Source organism: Salvia splendens, chromosome 13, assembly GCF_004379255.2.
Source record: "Salvia splendens isolate huo1 chromosome 13, SspV2, whole genome shotgun sequence".
NCBI classification, from domain to species: Eukaryota; Viridiplantae; Streptophyta; class Magnoliopsida; order Lamiales; family Lamiaceae; genus Salvia; species Salvia splendens.
The window spans coordinates 7,019,155-7,032,328 of NC_056044.1; the positions used below are offsets into that span (position 1 = coordinate 7,019,155).

The 13,174-nt window shown below is 36.9% G+C and overlaps 2 protein-coding genes across 2 annotated transcripts; both read left to right on the forward strand.

The window, feature by feature from the left end:
* Window positions 1-3,539: 3,539 nt before the first annotated feature.
* Window positions 3,540-7,120, forward strand: LOC121761217 (BTB/POZ and MATH domain-containing protein 2-like). The gene is made up of 4 exons (XM_042156834.1): window positions 3,540-4,310; window positions 4,741-5,089; window positions 5,868-6,144; window positions 6,679-7,120. Exons 1-4 carry the CDS (start codon window positions 3,910-3,912, stop codon window positions 6,855-6,857), a joined length of 1,206 nt encoding a protein of 401 aa, XP_042012768.1. The 5' UTR covers window positions 3,540-3,909; the 3' UTR covers window positions 6,858-7,120.
* A 3,931-nt stretch (window positions 7,121-11,051) lies between these two features.
* On the forward strand, window positions 11,052-12,208 carry LOC121760410. Its single transcript, XM_042156087.1, has 3 exons — window positions 11,052-11,246; window positions 11,295-11,484; window positions 11,601-12,208. Exons 1-3 carry the CDS (start codon window positions 11,052-11,054, stop codon window positions 12,206-12,208), a joined length of 993 nt encoding a protein of 330 aa, XP_042012021.1.
* Window positions 12,209-13,174: the final 966 nt, after the last annotated feature.

Sequence of the window (13,174 nt, forward strand, 5' to 3'; positions counted from 1 at the left end):
GCATGCACTGAAAGTGGAGGAACTGTCTGGTGGCTTGGAAAGGGCAGTTCACTTCTGGATTCAAAAGTAAACACCCCTCGATGATCCTGAAAGCCTTTGCTGACTACCAGTTGCGGATCTGACATGCGTGTTTCGGTATCGCAGAGTCGAACAACGACGTCAACGTTCTGCAGTCTTCGCATCTCTTCAATGACGAGTGCCGGGGTGAGGGTCCGGAGGTCAGATTCGTGGACAACGACACGCAGTACAACAGGGCCTACTATTTAGCAGATGGGATATACCCTCGTTGGCCGGTATTTGTCAAGACAATCGGGCATCATGCTGGAAGGATGTTGAGTGGGCTTTTGGTGTGCTCCAAGCGCGATGGGACATTATACGGTGCCTGACACAAGTTTGGCACGAAAATGATGCGTCGATATCATGTATGCATGTATCATATTGCATAACATGATAATAGATGATGAAGGATTTGCAAGTCACGGATATGCCACTGCGCCCCTGCAGATGGGTGTACCACGTAGTAATCAATATTTGATCCAACGGTTCGCCGATATGCGCAGGGAAACAGCACATACTCAACTCCAGGCCGATTTGGTTGAAGAGATCTGGGCACGTAGCGGAACGGGCATATCGTGATATGCGAGACGGTGTTGTTTATGTGATGTCGATAATTTTCGTTGCTTAATTTTCCCCTTTTTATAATACAACGAAGATTTGGTTTTATTTTTTTAATCAAATTATGTGTTTTTTCTAATTATTATGGTTCGATAATTTTTATTCTAATTGAATTAAAATATACCAACAATTGATAAACTAATGTAATTTATAGTTGTGGCGTGTCCACTATTGGCCTGGACAAATTTTTATGGTTGTGAGAGAGTTTTTGTGGCTGTGCCACATTATTGTGGACAGTCCAGTTCCAATCCAACATGAAGTTAGTTCATCATTTGCATATCGAGCTAGTGTTGAATCACACAAGTATAGAATTGTTATGCAATTAGCATCTTAATTATCAATAAATCACCCTCCCTAATTGTATTTCATGGTGTAAATAAATTTTTATTTTAGTGAATAATGCATTTCCGTGAGTTGCTTAAGTTTGTTTGATTGGGTAAGACCATTGGTTTGGATAATCTCAATATAATTGATTTTAAAACTCTTAACATGTACTAGCGTGGAATTCTTGTAATCATCTAATAAGCGCAGCAGAAATAACATACAAAAATAATAGATCTATATTCATAATTAAATTGTAAATTGAGCATGTATAACACAACGGAATTAGATCTTACTTGTTGTATTGTTGTTTTTTTTTCGATTGATTGATTCTTGCAGTTGAATCCACTACTATCGAGGTACACATGCAATACGATCCGATGCAGGAACTATCCCGGTATAATTGCTCTGTAAAAGAAAGCTAGGAAATCTTCCTACAAACCTTTACGTATTTTCTATCTTGTGTCTCATATGTTCTCTCTACTGTTACGCTTTTATTCATTCTCCACAATGAAGAAGAAATAGTCATTATTAGCAATTGAAAAATCACTTAGCTTCTATAATTATTGGGGTCATGAATTAATATATTATAGCCCAAAAATCTATATTAATCTAATTCTAGTTCATTTCCTTTCTACTAGTACTCCTATTATCTATATAGATAATCCGTTGCTAATAGATCTAATAAGAGAGACACTATGTTTTTGTGGTAACCTTTGAAAGTAAAAAGACTTTTTGCAAGTATAAATTATACACGTGAATATATGATGAGCTTTAAGCCCTTTACTACAAGATGTTGACAAACTGAGGTAGGTGACCGTCCTCAGTCGGTCGTGAGGAACAATTTATTTAATGAATAAATAATTAATTAGTTAAAATCATATAATGACCTTATAATGGAGTATTAGGTAGTGGTTAGTTAGGTAGATCATGAATTAAAATCTTTTATTCACCAAACGATGCAGCAAGCCATTTCTGGAAAGTTTGAAGTTTGAACATTGAATAATTAACGACATTCATTAACCAACTTGCAACTAACAGAAGCCTTTGTCAAGTTGTTTTCTTATTCATATTTGAACACAAACAATAAATAGTGTGTACAAATTTCTATATTCTCTCATCAACCAGTACTACATGAAAAATAGTCTAATTTTATTATTTTGAAATCTTCACAATAAATAATCTCATTTAAATAAAAAACTTTCTATTTATACTCTATTTTTTCTCCTCCTTCTCCTCCTCCTTACTTTGGTTTTTCTCTCTTACCATTTTTTCAATTTACTCTTAAAAATATACTCTCTATGTCCCGAAAGCTGTTACACTTTCTTTTTTTAGTTTGCCACATTAAAAATTACTACCACATGTTTCTATTTAAAAAAAAGTTTAATCTCATATTAATATAAATAATATATTTTCAAGTTCCACTTAACACAAAAAATATAATTTCTTAAAATCTTACTTCCTCCACCCGTGAATAAGAGTCTCGTTTTTCCATTTTAGTTCATCCACGAATAGAGTCTCGATTCACTTTTACCATAAATTATACTAATAGGGTCTCGCATTCCACTAACTCATTCCACTCATATTTATTTAAAACTAATATTTACAAGTGAGACCCCTATTCTACTAATTTTCTTTCATCTACTTTTCTTAATATTTCTTAAAACCTATGATGCTAATAAATGAAACTTATAATAGTGGACGGAGAGAGTACGTCATTCTATAAGTGTGACACGGAGATAGTAAAATGAAAGATAGCATCTGAATTAAAATCGTCCAACTTAACAGGGCTGGTCACAAGGATGGGTCCAATTTTGTGCGGTTCATATTGACCACGCGCCATGCATCCTGAATCTCTACTCCAAACTCATGTCACCACCAATCCATAATACCACAAACCCAAAAATCACTCTTTATCTATTAATATAGTTGAAAACGAATTTTTTCAATATATATTACTTGAAAAATCTTTGTCCATTTTAAATTATTTCTCATGTAAATACGAAAATAGAACTATAAAACCCTGCATTCCTGCTCATGCTCATGCTCCTAGCCATCCTGTGATTGTTCATAATATAATTAACCACCCACTTTTTTGACACTCTATTTAGCTGTGAGTATCAAATGCTTTGTTTTCTCTAGTCACATAATCTGACATGACCCTACAATTATTTACTATAATATTTTGAATTTTGATTTAGTAACAATAATAATACTAGTATTTTACTAATACAATACATTAAGAGGGTGTTCGGTTTGTAAGATTGTATTTAGAATTAAATTTATAGTGTGTTTGATTCATGAAATTCAATCTCACAATTTAATCATAGATGGATAATTATGAAATAATTAGCTATAATTAATCTTTTATAACTAAAATAATCTTATAATTTAATATTTTAATATTATTTTATCTAGAAAAATGGAGGTGGACCAAAGTAATCCGGCTAGGCATCCAATTATTTGAGATTTAAGTCCCACGTTGAATAAATGAGCCAATGAGACATCGATACGACAGAGACTATCAAAAAGCAATTTTTAGGTGCCACTCCATTTCTATTTACAGTGGTGGTCGAAATCGTTACCACTCTCTCTCTCTAAAACATCCCTCTCTTTCTCTCTCTAGAATAGTCCCGGCCTTCCTCGTCGGCTCCATTCCGGAACCTACAAATCGAGGAATTTCTCGCGTCAATTCCAATTCAAACACAAGAACAAACCCGAGAATTCCTCGCGATCTCCCCGCCCCTTGAAAACCCTAGAATTCATCTCTAGTCCACTTCCAGTCCAAATTAGCCCCAATTCACCTAGATCCGACCCCAATTCCCCTCTGCGTGGCAGCAGAATCTGGTCGAGAACAATCCCAATTGTTTTACATTTCAATTAATTGGTGTAGAAACCCCGTGAGAGTGGGATATGGGCAGGTTCAACAAGGACACAGCGGAGCCCTCATCATCACTGGCGGAGACAACGTCGACCTCGAAGACGGAGACGGTTAATGGCTCACACGATTTTAAGATCACCGGGTATTCGTTGTCGAAGGGAATTGGGGTTGGGAAGTACATAGCGTCGGATACGTTTACGGTTGGCGGGTATTCGTGGGCAGTTTATTTCTATCCTGATGGAAAGAGCCCGGAGGATAATGCTACTTACGTTTCGCTATTCATCGCCTTAGCTAGTGAGGGCACCGATGTTAGGGCACTCTTTGAGCTGACTCTCTTGGATCAAAGTGGAAGGGAGAGGCATAAAGTTCATAGCCATTTTGGTAGGGCGTTGGAGACGGGACCTTATACTCTTAGATACAGAGGGAGCATGTGGTGGGTTTTTCATTATTCTATTAGTGAGTTTTGTTGTCATTTTTTTTATTGCTTGTGAAATTTAATTGAATGCCAAGTGTAATTGTATCCCTTTTTTCTTGCGCGTTAATATTGGGGGATATTTATACAGGAAAAGTGAGATGGACTAGTTGGACAAGTATGCTAGCTATCTTCAGTAAGATTACTGTCTGCTTTTGTGTGTGGTGTATATTATGTGTAGTGCATATGTTTTGTTCATGCTTATTGTGTGTGGTTTTCCTGTGTTACCTTTGAAAATTTTGTATATTTGTTGACAATTCATGAAGAATTCAGTACAATATTTGTTGATTGTGGTATAGAACATGTGTTCAAGTAAATGTAAGCTGACAAAGTCATGTGTTGTAAAAAAAGAGAGGATAGTAAATTTTTTAAAGCTCAAATTTTGCTACAGGGGTTACAAAAGATTTTACAAAAGAACTGCTCTTGAAGCATCCGATTACCTGAAAAATGATTGCCTTCACGTGCATTGCTGTGTTGGTGTTGTTACGTCGCACACAGAGGGACCTAAGATCTATTCGATTCCAGTTTCCCCATCAAATATTGGCCTGCATTTCGGGCAGCTGCTAGAAAGCGGAAAAGGGACCGATGTAAATTTTGAAGTTGATGGAGAAGCTTTTTCTGCTCACAAGGTGATTCTTGCTGCTCGATCACCTGTCTTCAGAGCTCAATTATATGGTCCAATGAAGGATCAAAATACAGAGTGTATAAAGATTGAAGATGTGGAGCCACCTATATTTAAGGTATTCTGCAATCTGCATATTATAATACTGTGTAATTTTATGTGCGTGCGTATTAATTATTAGTTGTACCTTGAGTTATGAATCATAATTAGTTCTACTTTCTCTAAATATATTGCTTCTATGTTAAATTTTGACCCATTGCAAATCAAGAAATCATTTGCTCTGGTGCAGCTGCTTCTTTTTAATTGCTTGAACCGAGAACTAATTATCAGTTTAGAGAGTGCTTTGCGGAGCTTATAAGCTCTTTAGAATAGCTCATAAGATGCTTTAAAGTTCAAGCATTTTCCTCAGATGAATAGGGTAAAATCGCACAATTTTCCTACCACAGTTTATCCAGTACTTAGGTTCTTATATGGTTTATTCGGATAATCTTTACACTCAACCATGACATAGTCAGTGCAGTGACCACTTCCTGGTGCCAATACTTGTATCATGGAAATGGCGTAAACCTCTCGAGTCTCGACTCTAACGTGCATATTGAAGTTGATATGTTGCTCACTTTCTATACAAGTAAAACGAAGTTAATACATTTAAATATGAAAGGAATTTGGTAAATTTTTCCTTGAGTGATGCATCGGGCATGGTGGCATGTATGAGAAGCATGAGAGAGATGCCTCTTTTGGAGGTTCTTATCTTGTTCTCTTTTAATACCTGTTCGTGAATGAAGAACTTTTCGCCTGTTCCTTCCTCCTTAGTTATGTTTACTCATTAAATTCATTATATATTGGCAAATGTGTTTTATTGACAATTACTATATTTTATATTCCCTACCTTGCAGGCCCTGCTTCATTGGATGTACTGGGATGCACTTCCCGATTTTGAAGAGCTAACTGGGTTAAACTCAAAAGGGGCCTCGACCTTGATGTTTCAGCATATGCTTGCTGCTGCTGATCGGTATGGTTTAGAGAGGTTGAGGTTGCTCTGTGAGGCTAACCTTTGTGAGGATGTTGCTATCAATACTGTTGCAACAACATTAGCACTTGCAGAACAACACCATTGTTTCCAGCTGAAATCAGTCTGTCTCAAATTTGTCGCTCTTCCTGAAAATCTTAGAGGTAAATATTGAGATTGCAATGTATTTTAGTTCCGGAATATAACATGAAATTGCACAGATCTGGATGCACGAGGGATTGAATTACTTTGGTGCAAATAAATAGTATATGTCAAAAAAGTGTTTCTGTAGTGATACTGGCTGTAACAATATATCTTTCTACATTTGCATGTTGACTAATAGCAAACAACCTGAAATCTCATGCACCTTGAGGTTCTTTCGTAATTGTGTGGTTGTCTGAGTTTCTAAGATTGCTGAGTACAGAATACTGCATATCCAAGAATTTTGTGGGTATACCTATCTTCATAACACCATTGCAGAATAACTATGATAGCTTTGCTTTCAGAACCATTTTGCATGGTTGGGTTGCCGTATGGTCCTAAAATTTATCAAATTGATTGTTGAGGTTTTATCACTCTTTCTTTGTATGTTATGATAATTGTTTATAAGATGTCTTTGTTTTCTCCTAAAGCAAGGTAGTCTTAAAATCCCAACTGACGTGGAATGGCCTCTGATAAGGATGATCTCTTTTTTGCAGCGGTCATACAGACAGATGGTTTTGACTACCTTAAAGAAAGCTGTCCACATGTGATCACCGAGTTATTGGAGTATGTTGCCAGGATCAATGAACACTCTATTGCTGTTGGCAGAGTAGGGATCGAAGGTATTCTAGACGGAGGTGATGTCAATGGCAGACGCGTCAAACAAAGAATGTAAGAAGTCAGTCGCAATTGCCTAGTGATTTCCAATAGGTGAGTAAGAAAATACTTTAGATCCCTCTTTAGGGTTTACTAGAAATATATTTTCTGGCTTCTGGTCGCGTTCAATACAGGTGTAAATGATATGCTACCCTTTATTGTAATCTATAGAGCATGAACTCAACGCCCTTTGCCATAAAATTGTAAGATGTGTATGGTTCGCCTTACTAAACTAAGAACGTACTTCTGTAATTGATATTTTTCCCAACTTTTTTGACACAAGTAATTTGTCATATTGTTGAGTGCCTTGATTCAGTTGTGTTCCTTACAGAATTGGTTGTGAGGCACACATATACACATACATATGTGGGTGCAATGGTATATTTTTGCACTAAAAATTGGTGTGTGTGGTGTTGAGCTAAGTTTTATTTTACACCAAATTTGGTTTAACAATTTTGATTCAGCACTAAATCAGCGTGATGGATAAAAATCTGAAACCGTTGCTACTTTGTTCCTTTATTCTAAAAGACTTACTCCCTTCGTCCCTCTGTAGTAGATGCGTTTTATTTTGAACACTTATTTTTAAAAAATAATAGTAATAAATAATTAAAGTGGAGAAAGAGTAAAGTAATAATTATTTATTACTATCATTTTTCAAAACGAATGCTGAAAATGAAATGCCTTTACTATAGAGGGATGGAAGCAGTACTTTGTATTGAGACTAAAGGATTTGTATTTTTATTGATGATGGAAGATAATCAAACCCCATGAATTTATAGGAGTATTAGTGATACCACAATTAATACATTCTAGGAACTAGACATATTTTGAAATTAAGGAATTATAAATGTCTACTTCTTGGAACCCTTAACATGCTTCTTGGAAGTCTTTATGCATTAAACTAACACTCCCCCTCAAGTTAAGTAACGAGATTTCCGATACTTAACTTGATAAGAATGTCCGAGAAAGCTTTTGCCCCTACTGCTTTTGTCAAGATATCTGCAAGCTGATCTTTGGATCGAACGAATGGGAACTCAACAATTTCTGCCTCGATCTTCTCTTTGATGAAGTGTCTGTCAACTTCAACGTGCTTTGTCCGATCATGTTGGATTGGATTTTCTGCGATGCTTATTGCAGCTTTGTTATCACAAAACAATTGACATGGTTTTTGTGATAAAAAAAACTCAATTCTTCCATCAATCCTCTAAGCCAATTACCTCTGTCAAACCATTTCAGATTACTTTGAATTATGCCTCTACACTTGATAATGCTACAACCTTCTGTTTCTTACTCTTCCAAGTGACTAAGTTTCCTCCAACAAATGTGAAGTACCCAGAAGTGGATTTCCTATCCATTGGGTTTCCAGCCCAGTCGGCATCTGTATAACCATGAATTTCCAAATGTCCATTCTTTTTTAACATAATTCCATGATCAAAAGTTCCTTTGAGGTACCTAACAACTCTCAATGCTGCTTCAAGGTGGTCTTTTTGAGGTCTGTGCATAAACTGACTTATCACACTTACAACATATGCGATATTTTGTCTAGTGTGAGACAAGTAGATTAATTTTCCTACTAACATCTGATATCTCTCTCGATCGGCTAGTTGGGCTCCCTCAGTTATTTGAAGACCATGATTTATGGCAATCGGAGTATCTGCTGGCTTACATTCCATCATGCCAGATTTTGCTAGAAGATCCAAAGTATATTTCTTTTGATTGATGAAGATCCATTCTTTTGACCTTAGAACTTCAACTCCTAGAAAATACTTGAGAGCCCCCAAATTCTTCATTTCGAATTCCGTTGCCAAATTCTTCTTAAGCTGCTCTATCTCCTCAAAATCGTCCCATGTGATGATCATATCATCGACATAGATTATCAGGCACGTGATTCTATCCCCTCTTTTTCTTCAGAAATAGAGTGTGATCTGCATTACTCTGCTGATAGTCGTACTTCTTCATGGCTTCTGTGAACCTTCCAAACCATGCTCTCGGAGACCGTTTGAATCCATACAAGGTCTTCTTCAATTGGCAGACTTCTCTATCTTCGAATTCATTTTCAAAACCCGGCGGGGCTTCCATATAGACTTCTTTCTTGAGTAATCCTTGCAAAAATGCATTAGTCACATCGAACTGATGGAGGGGCCAGTCTTTGTTAGCTGCAATGGAGAGTAGCACTCGAACTGTATTCATCTTTGCCACCGGTGAAAAGGTTTCGGAGTAGTCCACTCCATAGGTGTGTATATATCCTTTTGCTACAAGACGGGCTTTATATCTCTCAATAGTCCCGTCGGGCATTCGCTTGATTGTAAAGACCAGCTGCAGCCTACAGTACATTTTCCTTTTGGCAGGCGACATTTCTTCCAAGTCTTGTTTCTCTCTAAGGCCTTTAATTCAACCATCATTGCTTTCCTTCAGTGTTTGTGGTATTTCTTCTTCTTCTTCTTCTTCTTCTTCTTCTTCATATAAAGCCACCTCAAAGGCTCTATCCAGTTTTGTCAAGTTTGCTCTTGCCACACTACCCATTGGATATTTTGATTTTCGTCTGCCCATCTTCTCCTGAGAGTATCTTTTGGGTGGAATTCCTCAGTTGCTCCGAGGTGGCAAAATATATTGTCTAGTATCCTCATCAATGATCTCTCTTACTTCATCTTCTGCAACTATATTGTCAGTAGTAATAGTAACAGAGTTCTGAGTAGAGTTGTTTACCTCGGATATCGGATTAGGAGATGATTGGGTGACACTTTGTTCCACAGGTTGAGTTGCGTTTAAGACATGCTCGGCGACAAGAGTAGTTGGCTCGAGTTGGTCTTCATTGGAATCATGATCAAGGGAAATAGGCATCCAACTTAGCAAGTCAACCTTTGCTTCCATCTCGCTCTGACCAGTGTTGTTAATTTGGCGTTCGGGTCGCTCGGGTCGCCTGGGTCGAGACCAGCACCGCCCCAACATGGGTGGGTTGATCGAGATGCATGGGTCGCGCTGGGTCCGCGGGGTCGAGCGTTTCGGGTGGGTCGCCCTAACGACTAATACATGCTTCACAGTTAACATTTTAAGGTAATTCCCCAATCTTTTCTTACGTAAATCTTTTCCTTTTTGCTGCTGAATTGTTTTTACTAAATTAAACATTAATATAAAAGTAAATTTACCTAAAAATCTGCAAATCTTTGATATCTCAAATATCTCACACGATTTTCTAATCATTCTCAATCTCAATTCTGTAATCTCTCTATATATGCACGCAGTCACGCACACATCAGTCACACACACATCAAAATTTTCAAACTCAAACTTTCTACACTTCATAATTCAGCCTCCTCTGCATTCGTAAACACATAAACAATTCAACGATTGTGTTTGCTGCCACCCTTTATATATTCATTTGTTTAATCAAGGTATTGTTCTAACTTTCATCTTCTTTTTGAAATTTGTGTGCAGGAGTTAATTTTAAATTTAGGTAGGACCCTACAAATGATTGCAACTTGTACCACTTTATCTACCTATAGGTTATATGTATTGAAACTTGAGTCTAGATGAAGAGTTAATTTTATTTTTTTTATGTAACTTTATTTTTCCTACTTTTTGTATAGAACTATAGATCATGTAATATTTTATTGAATTGTAGATCCATGTATATTGTATAATTATTGAATTGTAGATCCATGTATATTGTATAATTAATAACAGCCGAAAATTATTTGAACATCATTGATCATGTAATATTTTATTGAATTATGGAATATAGATTCATCATGACTATCGTCTGTTGTACTTGTAGAATTTCTTAAAGCCTGAATCGTCCGTTGTACAATGCAGTTTGCTAGTTGTTTTTCTTTGGTCAAAATGAGAGTTTTAGTTTCTAAGACATAGTAACATATGTTTGTGACGATGAATATCTGCATTCTTCAACACCATTGGTCATGTCCCATCCACTCCCAAATACTTTTTTAGTAGTAAATGCATGCTTTCTTATCGATACATCATAACATGTATATTATTATTTTTTTATCACAGTCAATATAAGATGGCTCAAGATCCTGCAAGAAAATACGCAACTCCAAATCCAAAGACTAGATATTTATTTACGTGTAATTTTTGCTCAAAGAATATAACATCAGGGGTTCGAAGGGTCAAGGAACACTTGGTCGGTGGTTTTAAAAATGTCACGGCATGCCCTAAATGTCCATCACATGTGAGAGATGAAATTATAGAGTTCATGAAGAAAAAAGAGGATGCTAAACTGGATCAAGATCTTCTGTCAGCATCACAAGGTAGGCAGGATTTTGAAGATTTAACCTTTGGAGATGATGAAGAGGATGATGTTGGTAATACAACAATTAAATCGAAGAATCTAAGGACGAAAGGTGCTTTGGATGTATATTACGACCGCGTTCCAGCAAAAGGAGTCCAAGTACAAAAATTGAGTAAGGGAAAACAATAGACGATAAATGATGTTCAGAGAAAAGAGTTACGTGACAGGGCTTGCACTAAATTGGCTAGATGGTTTTATGAAGCCGAAATACCATTTAATGCTGCTAAGCACGAAAGCTTTAAGATTGCCATTGAATCTGTTGGACAGTATGGTCCTGGTATGAAGCCACCGAGTTATCAAGAACTGAGAGTGCCTTTGCTGAAGAAAGAAGTTGAGAGTGTGAGTGCTCTCGTAAAAAAGAGCATAGAGATGATTGGGCAACTTATGGATGTTCAATTATATCTGATGGGTGGCGTGATTCTGTTTCTCATAAAGAAATTATCAACTTCTTAGTGAATTCGCCAAAAGGTTCAATTTTCATCAAGTCTGTCGATGTGTCTGACATTGTAAAAGATGCAAACGCTCTGGTAGCAATGTTCGAAGAGATGATTGATTATGTTGGAGAGAAGAATATGATCCAAATCGTGACGGATAATGCCTCCAATTACAAGAAAGCTGGAATGACGCTGCAAGTAAGGATACCCTCACTGTTTTGGTCTCCATGTGCAGCACATTGCATCGATTTGATGCTTGAAGATATTGGTAAAATATCGCTTATCAATGGTGTGATCAAAAAGTCAATAGCTTTGACCGGTTATATTTACAGTAAGATGGGCGTGCTGAACATGATGATAAGATATACGAATAAGAGAGAGTTACTTAGGCCGACAGTCACTAGATTTGCTACTTCCTTCATCACTTTGAGGTCCATCCATAACCAGCGGCAGGATATCATAAAAATGTTCACCAGTGATGAATGGACTACTAGTCAGTGGTACAAAGAGGCATCCGAAAAACAGGCAACTACTACTGTGTTGAATGATGCTTATTGGAGACATATTGTCCATGCACTCAAATTGGGTTCTCCTCTTATTGAGGTGTTGAGAATGGTTGATGCTTAGCGCAAGCCCACGATGGGTTATATTTATGAGGCTATGGATCGTTGTAAAGAGACCATTTCCAAGTCATTCAAAGGAATCGAAGGCAAGTATAAGAGAGCATTTGATGTAATTGACTCTAGATGGAATGATCAATAGCACAAACCATTGCATGCTGCAGGTCATTACTTGAATCCGGCAGTCTTTTATAAAGATGTGAAAGGTATTTTGGCTTGTTCAGAGGTTATCGAAGTCTTGCACGAGTGTATTCTAAAACTGGTTCCCGACATAAATATGCAAGATCAGATCATGAAAAAGGAAACGGCTTTGTATCAGGACGCTGTTTCCTGTTTTGGAAATCCTTTAGCTATTCGATATAGAAATCAAATGGCACTAGGTAAATATTATCATATTTTTCATTAAACTATTTATTTGATTGACAAATGATATACTAAATATTTCTCTATCTTGTTTTCTTCAGCTGAATGGTTGAAACATTATGGGTCTAAGGCACCAAATTTGCAAAACTTTGCAATTCGAGTCTTGAGCCTAACTTGTAGTGCTACTGGCTGTGAGAGGAATTGGAGTACTTTTCAACATGTAAGATTTGAAATTTGTGCTTATATTTGTGAGAAGCTAATATATGTTATTTTTACCTTTTCATTTACAGATTCATAGCAAAAAGAGGAATCGTTTGGCACAAGAACGATTGAACAACTTAGTGTTTGTGAAGTACAACAGATATCTTGAGCGAAGATTCAACATACAAAATGTCACTGATCCGAAGTGACATTGACGATAGTAATGAATGGTTAATGGGTAGGATGGAGGGGGCGGATGAGCATGAGGATGCGGGGGGTGATGATTTTGTCTTCCAAAATGAGTCGCTCAGATGGAGAGATGTTGGTAGAGCTTCTGGTGTGTTGGAGCCATCTCACAATACTAGAGGCAACACAAATACTCGAGATCATGCCTCAAGCTCCAAGTCTA